Genomic DNA, 17,412 nt, shown 5'->3' with positions numbered 1-17,412 from the left:
ATGAATCATTTACTGAAAAAGAAATGTGTGAGATGCTGCTTTCTTCATTCTGAAGAATCTGTTCCTTTTCCACTTTGTGGCACGAGAATTCAATGAACAACGTCACACTGTCCTTCTCTTTGTTGATATTAACCTCCTTCTGCTTAGTAATTTGTCAAAATGTAGTAATGTAAAAAGATATTAATGTTTTCCAAAACATAAAAGGATTGAGTAATGAATAAGTTTTGAAAATAAAGCATCTCTTTTCTTGTATTGTGTGGTAACTGTTATTCTATGTTTGTAAGTGAACATAGTATTGAAATCAACAGAAATTTGATCTTTTAAGCAGGGGAAAGCTAGGCCAGTATTTATTATCCACCCCTAACTGCCCTTGAAAATATGTTGAGCTGCCTTCTTAAACTGTTGCAGTCCATGTGGTGTCGGTACACCCATGGTGCTGTTAGGGAGGAAGTTCCAAGAATTTAACCCAATGACATTGAAGGAGTGGCAATATATTTCCAAGTCAGGATGCTGGGTAGCTTAGAGGGGAATTTCCAGGTGTTGGTGTTCCCATGTGTCTGTTGCCCTTTTCCTTCTAAAGGGTAGCAGTTGTGGATTTGGAAGGTGCTGTCTAAGGAGCCTTGGGTGAGTTCCTTGATTATTACCCCAGTAGTTTCTCCAAATGATGGATTGTGAAGATTAGATTGAGCTATGAGTTGTGTAGCTGGAAGCCTAGCAACAGTCACTAATTAGATTTGCACATAAATATTGATCACTTATGGTGAGGTGTTGGAGGGCATGACTTATTGTGCAAGATGGGATGGCGGAAATAGAAGAAAGGCTTTACAAAAAATCTTGAACTTCTGAAATAACTGAACAAAATTTGATTTTGTTTTTTGATAATTAATGCAGCCCTCAAAGGATTTATGAAAAGTTCTTATTTAAATAGAAATCTGCAGATATTCCTATTTCATAATTATTGTATCTGGAACATGTTAACTTATATTTTAAATAGAGGCAGGCTATAAACTCCACCAGTGAAGCAACTAATGCCTAGTGTATATCTTATGCAGATGCTTCTTTTCCTCAACACTGATCGAGATCTCCTGCAAACACCATATTTTTAATCAGATGATTAGATCCTTTGCAGTGACGTTGCTTATGGTGATTTAAAAAAAAATCAGGTTTCCCTCAGGCAGGGCCTAAGGTTGAGTAGAACTTGGGCGATGAGCAGAGTCTAAAATGGATAAGCAGCAGAAAAGCTTCCACAAGTGTGGTAGGAATTTAAAAACAACCTGTGTGGGGCTGAAAATTTAAAGCAGTGGATCTGAAGACTGAATTTGATGCAAGAGACAGAAATTGTGATTGTGTCTGGAAATTGTAAAGAAAAATGGCAACTAAGAATGAGTGTTAAACTTGGAGGTTGGTGGGGCAATGAACAGGAGAGGTAAATATTTGAGGGGAAAATAGCAAAAGCAAAATTGCCAAGATGAAAATGAGCAACTTGCCACAGCACCCCTAATGATACAAGGTCTAGATATCCAGCATGAGTGTTAAAAGTAATTGAAAAGGCCATTACAAAGTATCTCAAAATTACATAAATCATGACAATGGAGAGTAGACAGAAGAAATGGAAGAATTTTAATATTAAATTGACTATAGTACTGCTTATAATTTGAGGAGCATAATTCTTTTTGTGCACATGATTATACTGGAGTTATGAAGACAGAATTTAGAAGCTTGCTGCACAAAGTCACCTGATAACCAGGTGGACCTTTTAAAATGTTAGTTACATTGAATGAAGCAGAGGGAGATGACACAGCCAGAAATTATTGCATATCTACAAACAATGTAGTGACTGCTGGTGTTAACAGCAAAAAGTTGTGTTTTGCATTTTTGAAATTAGAAGAACATTTATTCTGATATACAGGAATCTAATCAGACCCTACTATGATGAGGCAAGTGTTTTTTTTAATCTAAGTGTATATTTTAATTTTTTTTAAAACATTGCAAAATCTCAAGCCATTAAGTATTTACAGACTTCATTCATTTTTACTATTAAAAAGACATCTCCTGAACAGGTTTTCAGAGAACTTTGTATCACATCATTATTAGGAACATTAGCAACCTTATTTATTGGTAACCAAGTGTTCTACATATCATTAGGAAGGTGTAATTTATAGCCCAGACCTATGTCGATGCAGCAACCAGCCCAGCTGGGCCCTGACCAATCCTCTGTCCACAAAAGGCAGTCTCCAGTGGTTTGAATCCTAGCTCATCTACTGGAATTCCAAATGCAGTGAGTTTTGCCTCATATGTTCGCAGCAAATCGTTGTGAGCCTGATTAAAAAGCAGTGTCAAATCTTATTCCATTATCCGATGGAAAACATATGCTTATAGCTTTACATTTAAAGTATCTTTTCCATTGCAACCATTTATCTACAACAAGGCATAGTCTTTACGAAAAGGTAACAAATGGACTCATTCAGTTAGTGCTCTCAGATTTCTAATTAATGCCTCAAAGCACGCTATATGCAATGAACTACTTTGAAGTGCAGCAACTGTTATTTTGATAACAGTAGATTCTCACAGAGGAGTGAGATGAATGACCATTAATTTGTTTTGGGTAATACTTGTTGAAGGGAATGTTGGCCACAATACCCACTCTTCCTCAAATTCTACCATGGATTTTTAACATTTACCAGCATCAGCAGAATGTGTCACAGATTTTATCATCCAAAAACTGGCACTTTCACCAGTTTAGCAAACATTAGCCTAGCATGTAGACTCAGGCCTTGAATCAAGAAATGGACACCAAGGTGAGATTATTTCCAGCTGAGCCATTTGTGAATGTGACCTGCCAAAAAAATTATGTAATTCTTGTATCTTTTGAGGACTTCCAAATTTAAAAAAAGTATCACCCCTTTAATTTAGGCTTTAGCTATCAACACATTAGTAAACAAACAGTCACTGAGGTACTGGCCATTATTACCAACTGGCTTTCGTAGCTGGGAGTTAATTAATCCCTGTGGTCCTCTTTTATAGCATATGCAAAGCAAATAGTTTCCGACTAGTTGGAGTACTATTAAAAAGAAACACATTTTTCAACAAGTGTCTAAAAATCTGTGTATAGCTATTTGACGGTGTATCCAAAGGTGGTGACAACAGGCCATAGACCTGGATATTTCCTATGGCGGGCGGGCTGGGCACGGAGCTGATCACTGCCCGCAATTGGCTGTGCGCTGCCATTTTACGCGGATTGGCCAATTAAGCCCTGCCCAGCATAACATACAGCAGGTCTGCGCTACCTGAATGGGAGGAGGGAGAGACGGGGCCTGCGCCCTTTTGCGCGAAAGAGCACAGCAATCTCCCTGAGGCACAAAGCTGCCTCGGAGATTGAATGGTTATGAGAATTAATGTGGAATAGATTTAAAAATTTATTCAAATGTCCCCTCATGTGTTTGTAAAAGGTGGGAATATTTATATAAAAGCTTCAGGAAACTTCATCCCACCAGTGGATGAGGAGGTTTCCTGAAAAACGTGAAGGCCGCTCGGGTTTTTCGCCTGCCCGCCAACCTTAAGGTTGGACGGGCAGCATTCTGAACTACTTTACTTCCTTAATAGGCCGTTGACATTTCAGCGGACGTGCAGCCGCCAAATGAAATATCGAGATGACGAGTAATGACGTCAGGACACATGCCCGACGTCATCACAGGTCATTTTACACGTCGGCGTGTCGGGCCCGCCCCTCCATGCCAACTGGAAGATTCAGCCCATAAGAGTAAGAGTTATACAGCCTATCGTGTGCATGCTGGCCATCTAATCCCTTTTTCCAGCACTTGGCCCGTAGCCCTGTGGCATTTCACGTGCTCATCTAAATACTTTTTGAATGTTGTGAGGGTTTCTGCCTCTACCACCCCCTCAGGCAGTGAGTTCCAGATTCCAACCACCCTCTGGGTGAAAGAATTTCTCCTCAAATCCCCTCTAAACCTCCTGCCCCTTACCTTAAATCTATGCCCCCTGCTTATTGACACCTCCGCTAAGGGGAAAAGTTTCTTCCTATCTATGCCCCTCAGAATTTTGTATACCTCTATCAGGTATCCCCTCAGCCTTCTCTGCTCTAAGGAAAATGACCCTAACCTATCCAATCTCTCTTCATAGCTGAAATGTTCCAGCATAGGCAACATCCTGTGAATCTCATCTGCACCCTTTCCAGTGCAATCACACCCTTCTTATAGTGTGGCGACCAGAACTGCACACAGTACTCCAGCTGTAGCCTAACTAGCATTTTATACAGCTTCATCATAATCTCCCTACTCTTATATTCTTTGCCTTGGCTAATAAAGGCAAGTATCCCATATGCCTTCTTAACCACCTTATCTGCCTGTGTGGCTGCCTCCAGGGATCTATGGACATGTATACCAAGGTCCATCTGGTCCTCTGTGCTTCCTAGGATCCTACCATTCATTGTGTATTCCCTTGCTGTGTTAGTCCTCCCAAAATGTATCACCTCACTTCTCAGGATTAAATTCCACTTGCCACTGCTCTGTCCATCTTACCAACCCGTCTATATCATCCTGGAATCTAAGGCTTTCCTCCACACTATTTATGACACCACCAATTTTCATGTCATCCGCGAACTTACTGATCATAGCTCCTATGTTCACATTTAAATCTTTAATGTACACTGCAAACAGCAAGGGTCCATAAGACCATAAGACATAGCATAAATTAGGCCATTCGGCCCATCGAGTCTGCTCTGCCATTCAATCATGGCTGATAAGTTTCTCAACCCCATTCTCCCGCCTTCTCCTCATAACCTTTGATCCCCTTACCAATCAAGAACCTATCTATCTTGGTCTTAAATGCACTCAATGACCTGGCCTCCACAGCCTTCTGTGGCAATGAATTCCATAGATTCATCACTCTCTGGCTAAAGAAGTTTCTCCTCATCTCTGTTCTAAAAGGTCTTCCCTTTACTCCGAGGCTGTGCCCTCGGGTCCTAGTCTCTCCTACAAATGGAAACATCTTCCTCACGTCCACTCTATCCAGGCCTTTCAGTATTCTGTAAGTTTCAATTAGATCCCCCCTCATCCTTCTAAACTCCATCGAGTATAGACCTAGAGTCCTCAAACACTCCTCATTTGTTTCATTTTATTCCTGGGATCATTCTTGTGAACCTCCTCTGGACCCTCTCCAGGGCCAGCACATCCTTCCTGAGATACAGGGCCCAAAATTGCTCACAATATTCTAACTGTGACCAGAGCCTTATAAGGCCTCAGCAGCACATCCCTGCTTTTATATTCTAGTCTTCTCAAAATAAATGCCAACATCGTATTTGCCTTCCTAACTACCAACTCAACCTATAATAATAATAATAATATAAAAACAAAAAACTGCGGATGCTGGAAATCCAAAACAAAAACAGAATTACTCAGCAGGCCTGGCAGCATCGGCGGAGAAGAAAAGAGTTGACATTTCGAGTCCTCATGACCCTTCAACAGAACCTTTTGTTGAAGGGTCATGAGGACTCAAAACGTCAACTGTACTCTTCTCCGCTGATGCTGCCAGACCTGCTGAGTTTTTCCAGGTAATTCTGTTTTTGACTCAACCTGCAAGTTAACCTTAAGAGAATCCTGGACTAGGACTCTCAAGTCCCTTTGCACTCCAGATTTCTGAATTCTCTCCCCATTTAGAAAATAGTCTATGCCTCTATTCTTCCTACCAAAGTGCATGACCTCACACTTCCCCTCATTGTATTCCATCTGCCACTTCTTTGCCCATTCTCCTAACCTGTCTAAATCCTTCTGCAGCCTCGCCTCCTCAATACTACCTGTCCCTCCACCTATCTTTGTATCATCTGCAAACTTAGCCAGAATGCCCTCAGTTCCTTCATCTAGATCATTAAAGTGAAAAGATGTGGGTCCCAACACTAACCGTTGTAAAACTCCACTAGTCACCAGCCGCCATCCTGAGAAGGACCCCCTTATCCCCACACTCTGCCTCCTGCCAGACAGCCAACCTTCTATCCATGCTAGTAACTTGCCTCTAACACCATGGGCTCTTATCTTACTGAGCAGCCTCCTGTGCAGCACCTTGTCAAAGGCCTTCTGGAAGTCCAAGTAGATAACATCCATTGGCTCATTATCTCCTCAAAGAATTCTAACAGGTTTGTCAGGCATGACCTCCCCTTGATGAAACCATGCTGACTTTCTCCTGTTTTACCATGCACTTTCAAGTATTCTGAAATCTCATCCCAGCACCGATCCCTATGGTACACCACTCGTCACAGGCTTTCAATCGCAAAGACAATCTTTGACCATCACCCTCTGCCTCCTGCCACTAAGCCAATTTTGGATCCAATTTGCCAAATTGCCCTGGGTCCCACGGGCTCTTACCTTCTTGACCATCCTCCCAATGCTGGACGTTGTCAAAAGCATTACTGAAATCCATGTAGACTACATCAACTGCACTACCCTCAACTACACAGCTAGTCACCTCCTCGAAAAATTCAATCAAATTTGTTAGACATGATCTCCCCCTGACAAAGCCATGCTGACTATCCCTGATTAATCCCCGCCTCTCCAAATGGAAATTAATTCTGTACTCAGAATTTTTTCCAATTGTTTCCCTGCCACTCACTGGCCTGCAATAACCTGGTTTATCCCTACAACCCTGTAGTAGTTTTCTGTCGTTGTTGTTTGCTGTCATCAGACTTTGACAGGTTGTTTTATCAGCACATTCAAAATGAATGTTTTGAAAAAAGCCATCCTGTATTATCAGTTTTATTCTTTCAAAATTACAGACTTCTAATAATTATTCTTTGGACAAAGTATAATTTGTATTTTGTGAGAAAAATAAATATTAAAGCTAGTTAGGGGAGGAAACCTGTCAAAGTCTGATGACATCAAAAAACTTTTCTCTCTCTTTAGGTGCTAAACATTGTCCAGCTTCAATATGTAATAAGTACATTAATTACTGCAAACTTGGTGATGTACAATTTATTCAAAAGAGCCAGTGCAGACTCAATAGGCCGAATGGCCATCTTCTGTGCTGCACTATTCTGTGATCCTATTAAAAACCTGGTATTGTGTTTGGGGTTTTCTTTCCTTTCCCTTTTTGACCCAGTATCACCACTTTTGGATACACTGTCAAATAGCTGATCACAGAGTTTTAGACACTTATTGAAAAAGTGTTTCTTTTTAATAGTAACTCTTTAACTAGTAGGAAACTATTTAATAAAGGTGTTTAAAATCATGAAGGGTTTAGATAGGAGTTAATAAAGAGAAAAGGTTTCCAATGGCTGAATGGTTAATAACCAAGTACACAGATTTAAGGTGACTGACAGAAAATCCAAAGGCTACACGAGGAGAACCTATTTTTATGTAATGTGGCGGGCGAGTGGAACTTACTAATGCTAAAAGAAAGGAGTAAGATATTGGTCTCTTGAGACATAATGCACTAGCAGAACCCAGTTTCACATTTCATTCATACCTTACAAACCCGAGCCAGTTCATACTGTAAGTCCTTTATAACATTGTTCTTGGAGTCCAGGACATCCTATAAAAGAATCAAACATGTAAGACATAAAATATATTCTACATAATGTAATCACAGTTTGTATTTGTAGTTCAAAACTTCAGAAGCAAGTTTATTTTTATTCATGCTTGGAATGTGAGTATTGTTAGTAAGGCCAACATTTTTCGCCCATCTCTAATTGCTCAAAGTGATGGTGGTAAGCTACATTCTTGAACTGCTTGTTGCAGTTTATGCTGTGTAGCTACACCCACAGTATTTTTTTCTGTAGCTATTTGATATAACTATGTAGCTTGTGGCAACATTTCAGAGGGCAGTTAAAAGGTAACCACATTGCTGTCATCGGATTTCGTCACTGGAGTCATGTGTAGGCTAGACCAGGTAAAGATGGCCAATTTCCTCCCCCTGAAGGATATCAGTAAACCAGATAGGTTTTTCCAATAATCTCATCGTAATGGCGACCATGGAACTGACACTAAAATTTTATTCCAGATTTTAATAAATAAATTTAAATTCCTCCAGTTGCCCTAGTGGGATTTAAACTTGTATCATCAGAGCATTAGTCCAGGTCTCTGGATCACTAGTCCAGTAACATTACTAATATGCTATTGTCTCCCTAAAGCAGTTTCACTTCACCTTGAAAGAAGTCATCCTTATATTTCATACGAAGTTATAATTTATTTGTTCATTATAGAACTTGATCATTAAGAAAAAATTGCATTTACAACATTTCCCAGGTCTTCGAGACACCCTGGAAAAACTACACCTTGCACACTCCAGAAAGAGGGGTCAACCTAGGCATTAGCCTGGACATTACAGAACGGTTGCAGATGAACTACAATGGAGGTGTGAGGATGACACAAGCCAGGTGATCATGACATACCATGATAGATCTCCGGGTATGAGTAGCTACAAGCAGTAGCACATTTCACCCAGTTGTATTCAGATGTTGAGTGGTCTAAAAAGTAGTCCTTAAAGGGCCCACTAGAGGTTGATCAAAAAACAGCCCAGTGGATTTAGAATTTTTATTTTTGTGCACTCAGGAAAAGTACGTGGGGTCCTCCTGTGTTGACAAGAAAACTTCAGGTCAATAACACCTGTTTGAGTACTCCCCCCCCACCCCCCCCAAACCCCCTTCCCGATTGGGATCACTTTCTCCCTCCAAACAAACCTATCACCCAGCTCAAAGGCAAGGCAGGCTAACTTCCTACTCTATCACAACCAGAAAGACAAAACAGGGTGCACATTTGGTGCCCAAGTTTGGTTTAGGCCTCACGCTGGCAAAAATAGGTGGGCACTGCAGCTGCTCTGTGCTTGTTTCATGGAGTAATCAAATTGCTCAGCCTTGGACTCACATTCCTAGCCTATCAATGCAAATGAAAGATGCTGACTTTTATTTGACCATGTTACCAAGGCTCCAGAAGTAGTTATGTCCAAATGCAGCAAGACCTGGACAATATCCAGGCTTGACCTAGAAGTGGCAAGTAACATTCGTGCTACACAAGTACCAGGCAATGACCATCTCCAACAAGAGAGAATCTAACCATCACCCCATGATATTCAATGGCATTACCATCACTGAATCCCCCACTATCAACATCCTGGGGGTTACCATTGACCAGAAAAGTGAACTGGAATGGCCATACAAATACTGTGGCTACAAGAGCAGGTCCAGAGGCTAGTAATCTTGTGGCAAGTAATTCACCTCCTGACTCCACAATGCCTGTCCACCATCTACAAGGCACAAGTGAGGGGTATGATGGAATACTCTCCACTTGCCTGGATGAGTACAGCTCCAACAACACTCAAGAAGCTGGACACCATCTAGGACAAAGCAGTCTACTTGATTGGCACCCCTTCCACAAACATACACCCCCTCCACCACCAACACACAGTAACAGCAGTGTGTACCCCATCTACAAGATGCACTTCAGAAACTAACCAAGCCTCCTTAGGCAGCATCTTCCAAACCCACAACCCTCTAGAAGGACAATGGCAGCAGATACTCACCATGTTGACTTGGAAATATATCACTGTTCCTTCACTTTCACTGGGTCAAGATCATGGACTGCAGCGGTTCAAGGCGGCAGCTCACCGCCACCTTAAGGGCAATTAGGGATAGCCAGTGACGCTCACATCCCGTAAATTAATTTAAAAAGCCAGCCAGTACAATGTATGAGGATTTTTAAAAAAGTTAAGCTTGACATTTTAAGAGGTTTTTTATGCAAGGATAATAAATGTACACCGAAATAGTATGATTGTGATATATTGCCATTTCACAAATTAATTTGTTTATTTATCCTTTTAACTTATATGTGGGTGTGTATAGCCTTATAGTTCTGTATTTTATAGCTCCTTTAAGGATGCACTGAGTTTTCCAATTGTATCCCAACCTTCAAGCTACAAAAGAGTCAACACACTATGACAAGGAAAGAGAAAGAGAACACAAACCTCCAGTTTGCGAGTGATCATACTAAGTGCAGTTGGGTCAAGGTTAGAAGCAGCGAGGACCTCATTCAGTTGTGCTTCTTTTTTCTCCAGACAGTCAGACAGTGCACAAAGTTTCTGCTCAAGGATAATGTTCTTCATGCCAGTCTTCTGCTGAACCTCCTGAATGGCTTTGTCAAATTTGTTATACAGATCATCCCGCTCTTCTTGAACCTCAGTTTTAAAAAAACATAAGACATTAGGAATGTTTAAAGTTAGGCAGAAAAAAAAATCCATGTCAGTTCTATTAAAAGCAATTCACATGTTGCTAAGTTGAGTGGATATTGGAAGGCATTTTGAAATTATAAAGAAAAATTACTTTTTCACTATTCTGAATACAGATTGAATTATTTCTTGTAAAAATATCAGATTAAGTGTTACGTGCATTATACCCAGTCAACTAACTATATATTTTATAAAAATCATAGAAACAGACATGTGCTAACCACCCTAGTTCTATAGTTGGCTGTATGACTTGTTCATATTTTTTGGGAGAGCTAACAAGTTGGCTTTCATTTATCATATACAACTGATGAATGAATTTTTCTATTCCTCTTTTGTCTCTAGCAATTATTCTTCGACATATTTCATCTGTCCTAATTCCATGCTCTTTATTAAAATTATCATTTGCATTTGTCTTGCTGTCTCTCTCTTTAATTTATCTTGGATTTCCTGGTACCATCATTGTGAAAACATTTCTCATTGATTTTTTAAAAATTAATTCAGTGTTATGGCATGGTTGATGATAAATGCCAAGCTGCCCAATTTCAAGAGGGGAACTTGAAACAGCTGCCAAAACATTTTTGCAATTTGTATAGTATGAGAGGTTCTGAAATCAGGAAATGATGTCCCCAACTACATGTGATGATTTTACAGTACAGTAAATGTTTAGTAAAATAAAAGAGGGAAAAAAAAACACAATTACACTTAAAGACAAGAATGACTTCACATACCAAACATTACTTTAAAACAGTTCTACAAGATCTTAACTTAACTACCCTCAGAGCTAATAGTCCCCTTTTCTGTTCAGCAACTATCCTTGTAGATTTCAAAATCTATAGAATTCCAGTAATTTTTAACCACGCAGTGCTTTTTCCTTGGGGTGTCCTCTAAGGCTAACAGCAACTGAGTCTCCAGGTCTGGCCTTGTTCACACTGTCTTCTGGGAGTTCTGACGCTACCCTGTTGTCTTCTAGGAGATCTAAGCAGCTACCCCCACCTAGGCTTCAGTATTTCCTTAAATGCGCTCCTTCCCTTTGATCTCTCTACTGTCTCAACCAGTCTCTTCAGAAATGCTTTCTTCCCAGAACTGATTAAACTTGTTTCTTTACCCTAGCTCTTAGGCTTATTAAAAACAAACTTACCCTATCTTTACCTTACCTACTCCTTTTTACAACCTGCATATATTCCCCTTTGAACTAAAACAACTCAATTCAAAACCACTCCTATTATTGCTTTATGTAAAACTCTGAAGTTCCTCTTGGTTCATTAACATATCAAAACCACTTCTTATTGTTGATTCTGGACTTTTGCAGTCACTCTGCCTCTTATTCCAATTACCTTATTTACAACAGTCCATCTTCCAGTACATAAGAAATATGACACAGTTATTAAAAGAAGGAAAATATTACAATTTCTTGTTCTTCTTTACACAGGATGTGGATGGCGTTGGCAAGGCCAGTATTCATTGCTCATTCTTCATTGCCCTTAACAAGGTGGTACTGAGCTACATTCTTGAACCACTGCAGTCTGTGTGATGAAGGTTTTTCCACAGTGCTTTTAGGAAGGGAATTCCAGGATTTTGCCCAATGATGAAGGAATAGCGAGTTATTTTCAAGTCAAGCTGGTGTGTGACTTGGGCTGGAAACTTGGAGGTTGTAGTGCTCCAATGAGCCTGCTGCCCTTGCCATTCTAGAGATGGCAGGTTTGGAAGATGTTGCTGAATAAGCCTTGGCAACTTGGCTGTAGTGCATCTTGTAGATATACACACTGCAGCTTCAATATGCGATGATGGAGGAAGTAAATGTTTAAGGTGATGGATAGGGTGCCAATGTAATTTTGTCAGGCTGCTTTGTCCTGGATGGTATTGTAATACAGGTAAGTGGAGATTATTCTATCATACTCCTGACTTTTTTCTTTGTTCTTTCATGTGATGTGGAAATGGCCGGCAAGGCCAGCATTTGTTGCCCATCCCCAATTGCCCTTGAACTGAGTGACTTACTAGGCCATTTCAGAGGAATTTAAGAATCAATCACATTGCTGTGGGTCTGGGGTCACGTGTAGGGAAGACCAAGGAAGATTTCCCTCCCTAAAAGGACATTAGTGAACCAGATGGTTTTTTTACAACAATTAATGATAGTGTCATGTACTGAGACTAGCTTTCAATTCCAGATTTTTTTTATTAATTGAATTTAAATTCCACCAGTTGCCATTGTGGGATTTGAACCCATGCCCCTAGAACATAAGTTTGGGCCTCTAGATTACTAGTCCAGTGACATTACCATTAAACTACCATCTACCCATGATTGCCTTGTAGATGGTGGAAAGGCTTTGGAGATAGTTGCTTGACACACAATACCCAGCTAGTATCCTGTTCTTGTTGCCACAGTATATACATGTGGCTGATACAGTTAAATTTATGGTCAATGGTTAAACCCCAGGATGTCGGTGGTGTGGGATCTAATGATGGTAATGTCACTAAATGTCATGGGGGCTTGAACTCTCTTGTGTTGAAAATGGCTTTTGTCTGGCAAGAATGTTACCTGTCACTTAGCAGCCTAAGCATGAATGTTGTCCAAGCCTTGCTGCATGGAGGCATGGAGTGCTTTATCTGAATAGTTGCAAATGGAATTGAACACTGTATAATCATCAGCAAACATTCCGACTTCTGACCTCGTGATGAAAGGAAGGTCACGTGATGAAGCATCTGCAGACGGTTAGGGCTAGGACACAGCCCTGAGGAATTCTTGCAGTGAATTCCTGGAGTTGGGTCTCCAACAACCACAATATTCTTCTGTTGTGCTGTGTATAACCCCAGCCAGTGGAGATTTTTCCCTGATTCCCAGTGACTTCAATTTTACTACAGCTCCATCATATCACACATTTTTTAATTTATTCATTCATGGGATGTGGATGTCATTGGCAAGGCCAGCATTTATTGCCCATCCCTAATTGTCCTTGCTTCAGAGGGCATTTAAGAGTCAACCCCACTGCCGTGGGTCTGGAGTCACATGTAGGCCAGACCAGGTAAGGACATTGGTGACCAGATGGGTTCAAATGCAGCCTTGACATCAAAGGTAGTCACTCTTACCTCAACTCTGGAATTCAGCTCTTTTGTCCATGTTTGGTGAAACGTTGAAATGAGTTCTGGGACTGAGTGGTCGTAGTAGAACTCAAACTGAGCATCAATAAGCAGGTTATGCTGCTTGATAACAATGTTGACGACACTTCCATCACTTTATTGATGACTGAGAGCAGAATAATCAGGTAGTAATTGATCGGATTGGATTTATTCTACATTTTGTGGACAAGGCATACCAGGGAAAGATCCACTTTCTTAGGTAGATGCCAATGTTGTAGCTGTACTGAAACAACTGGTCTAGAGGCACAGCTAGTTATGGGGCCTCATCTTCAGCCATGTTATTATTGTCAGTGCCCACATCCTTTGTTGTATCCAGTTTACTCGAGCCATTTTTGATTATCACATGGAACAAATTCGTTTAGCTGAAGTTAGGCTTATGTTATGATGGGGACCTCAGGCAGAGGCCTAGATGGGTCACTCATGTGGCATTTCTGGCTGAAGATAGGTGCAAGCACTTCAACCTTGTCTTTTGCACTCAAATACTGGGCCGCACCATTATTGAACATGAGGATGTTCGAAGATTCACCTTCTCCCATTAGTTGTTTAATTGTCCACCACCATCTAGAACTAAAAGTGGAAAGACTACAGCTTTGACCTAATCTGTTGGTTGCCTGAATATTTAGCTCCGTATTTAGCATTCTGCTTCTGGTTTTTAGCATGCATGTGGTTTTGTCTTAGTTTCATCAAGTTGGCATCTTATTTTTAGGTACCCTGGTGCTGTTCCTAGCATGCTCTTCTACACCCCTCATTGAACCAGATTTGGTTCCCTGGCTTGATGGTAGAGTGGGGGATATGCCAGGCCATGAGGTTACAGATTGTGGTGGAATACAATTCTGCTGCTGCTGATGGCCCACAATGCCCAGTTTTGAGCTACTAGATCTGTTCTGAATCTATCGCATTTAGCAGGGTTGTAGTGCCAAACAACACAATGGAGAGTGTATTAAGTAAGAAGGTGGGATTTTATCTCCACGAGGACTAAGTGGTGGTCACTTGTACAAATACTGTCATGGACAAATGCACCAATAACAGGTAGATTGGTGAGGACGAGATCAAGTATGTTTTTCCTTTCATATCAATTCTCTCACCACCTGCAACAGATCCAGTCTGTCAAATATGTCCTTCGGGATTCAGCCAGCTCTATCAACAGTGCTGCTACCGAGCCACTCTTGGTAATGGACATTCTATGCCCTTGCTGCCTTCAGTGCCTTTCCAAGTTTTGTTCAATATGGAGGAGTGCTGACTCATCAGCTGAGAGAAGGCAGTAAATGCTAATTAGTAGGAACTTTCCTTATCCATGTTTGACCCGATGCCATAAGGCTTTATGGGGTGCAGAGTCAATGTTGAGAACTCCCAAGACAACTCTTTCCTGACTGTATATCACTGTGCCACCTATGGGACAGGATATACTCAGGGATGGTAATGGAGTCGTCCAGGACATTGACATAATCAGATTCATATCTTTCAGACAATGTCAAGCTCTTGCTTATTAGTCTGAGCGCCAGCTCTAATTTTGGCATGTCCCAAGATGTTTGTCAGGAGGACTTTGTAGGGTTAACTGGGCTGTGCCTTTTTCATATTTTGCCCAAATCCAATATCTGGGTCAATGTCAGGTGGTCCATCCATTTTTTTTTATTGTAGCAGTTGTCATAGTGGTTTGGTACAACTGAGTGGCTTGCTAGGCCATTTTAGAGGGCAGTTAAGTGTCAACAATATTGCTGTAGGTCTGGAGAAGTAATTAGCCAGATAAGGCAAGGACAACAGATTTCCTTCCATAAAACAGACACCAGTAAACTAGTTGGATATCCAGTAGTTACATGGTCACCATTATTGATACTAGCTTACTAGCTTTTTTATTGAATTAACAATTTAAATTTCACAAATGTTATGGTGGGATTTGAACTCTAGACCACTGTATCATTAGTCCAGTCCTTTGGATTACTAGTACAGAAACATAATTATGGCTTTTGCCATCTTTCACGGTATGTTCCACTACTAAAATTCCTAATTGGCATCATTATTAATCTCCCTATTTTTAAGCTGTCCAAACTATAAATCTGGGATCCTCTCTCAAAAGGCTGTTGATGCCAGAACAAATTGATCTTTCAAGACTGAGGTAAGGGTATCATGGGGAATTGAGTTAGTGGGTAAATTGCGTCGAGGTACAGATCAGCCATGGTAGAGCAAGCTCGAGGCTGAACGGCTTACTTCTGGTTCCTACCGTTTGATTTCAGTTCACAACCTGCCACAACTATCACCTTTGCAATTTCTCACCACAGCATTAGAACACATGACTTTTAACCAAGCAGGATAACACCTGCATTTTTGTGAAGTGCCTCCTTTCGTGCATGAGGTCACAACTGTGCTTTTAACATTGGTAGTTTGGATTCCATCTGGTGCAATTCAGTAAGTATTTTTGTTGTAACCTACCTTGCAAAAGCGCTGCTCCAGTACTTCGTGCTCCCATCTGAACTGCTTCATTTCTTTGTCCATAAGTTTAAGCTTTGCTCTAGCTCGCTGTGAAAAGAAAAATCAGATTGTATGTTACCATAATGGCATCAACAGTTAACTGTTGCATTCTCTTCCAATGGTCTGTTGCCTCCCACCTTTTCCATTAACTCAAAGAATGCGCTATCCAAGGTGCAGGCATTTTAATAAACTGGGTACTAACATGCTTTCATTTTTAGCTGATGTGAGTGTACATGGTTTTTCCTCCACAAGATGGAGCTGTGTTACTTGTGGAAGGCTGTTAGGCTTATAACTACTAATCCTACTATAACCTTACAGTTGTAGTACTCAGGTATTTGGGAGGAAAGTGGCTAACCAGGTATATATTTTTCTCCCCTAAAGTAAATAAAATACATCATGAACCTTTACCACCAAAACTGATATCTATTGTGTAGCACATTAATAGTATTACTATAACTAAATATTTTTGGCAGATTTGAGACAAAACATGAGTGATACTCAAAAACAATGCCACTCCCCTCCCGGATAGCTGTGGCAGGAAATGATAATCACCAAGGAGGAAGAACTTATAACCACCTCCACTTGACTTTCAATGGCATTAACATTGTCTAGTCCTCCCCATCAACATCCTGCAGGTTCATCACTGAACAGAAACTCAACCAGATAAGCCACAAATGCTGTGGCTACTAGAGCAGGTGAGAGGCTCGCTGTTCTGCTGCGAGTGGCTCACCTTTCGATTCCTTAAAGTCTCTCCACCACCTACAAGGCACAAGAGGAGAGTGATGGAACATGCTCCATTTGTCTAGATGAGTGAGCTACAGCAACACTTAAAGGCCTCGCCACCATACTTGACAAAGTAGTCCATTTGATTGGCAGTTCATCCCCTAGTCTAAATATCCATTTCATTCACCATCGACATACCATGGTTGCAGTACACCTTATCTACAGGTTGGACTGCAAGGCTTCTTTCACAGAACCTCCAAAACCCGCAACTTCCAGTAACTAGGAGGAGAAGGTCAGCAGGTATACAGGAACACTATTACCTCAAGCTCCCCACCATCCTGACTTGGTATAGATAACAACAATTTGAATTATATAGCATCTTTAACATAGGAAAAGATCCCAAGATGCTTCGCAGTCAGGTAATCTGACAAAAATTAACACTGAGCCAAAGATGATATTAGGATGACTGAATAAAAGTTTGGTCAAAGAGATAGGCTTTGAGGAGGATTTTTAAAGGATGAGAGAGATAGGGAGAGAATTCTACAGTTTAGGCAGCTGATAGTATGGCAAGGACAAAGGGAGTTGGGGATGCACAGGAGGCAAGAGTTGAGGATTGTTGGACGTGAGGAAGTTACAGAGATAGGAAGGGCAAGAGATCATGGAGGGATTTGAACCAATGAATGTCTATTTAAAATTGGTGGACTGCAAGCACAAGGGTGACAGGTGAGGTGGATTTGGTGCATGTTTGGATGCAGGGAGCAGAGTTTTGAATGATCTCAAGTTTACAGAGGATGGAAGATAGAAGGCGAATGAAAAGAGCATTGGCCTAATCAAGCATGGTGGTAAAAATGATGGTTTAAG

The 17,412-nt window shown here is 40.8% G+C and overlaps 1 protein-coding gene across 1 annotated transcript in view; it reads right to left on the bottom strand.

Moving 5' to 3' along the window:
* Positions 1-1,601: 1,601 nt before the first annotated feature.
* Positions 1,602-17,412, bottom strand: part of gas8 (growth arrest-specific 8) — a 33,253-nt gene continuing 17,442 nt past the window's right edge. The window contains exons 8-11 of the mRNA XM_041192468.1: positions 15,790-15,876; positions 9,967-10,176; positions 7,474-7,539; positions 1,602-2,319 (exon numbers count right to left, since the gene is read on the bottom strand). Of these exons, the coding sequence (XP_041048402.1) occupies positions 2,170-2,319; positions 7,474-7,539; positions 9,967-10,176; positions 15,790-15,876 (513 nt within the window). The 3' untranslated portion in view covers positions 1,602-2,169. The remainder of the gene's footprint in view (positions 2,320-7,473; positions 7,540-9,966; positions 10,177-15,789; positions 15,877-17,412) is intronic.

The sequence above is a fragment of the Carcharodon carcharias genome, chromosome 7 (assembly GCF_017639515.1).
Source record: "Carcharodon carcharias isolate sCarCar2 chromosome 7, sCarCar2.pri, whole genome shotgun sequence".
Classification (NCBI taxonomy): domain Eukaryota; kingdom Metazoa; phylum Chordata; class Chondrichthyes; order Lamniformes; family Lamnidae; genus Carcharodon; species Carcharodon carcharias.
This window is presented reverse-complemented; position numbering and strand designations above follow the sequence as displayed.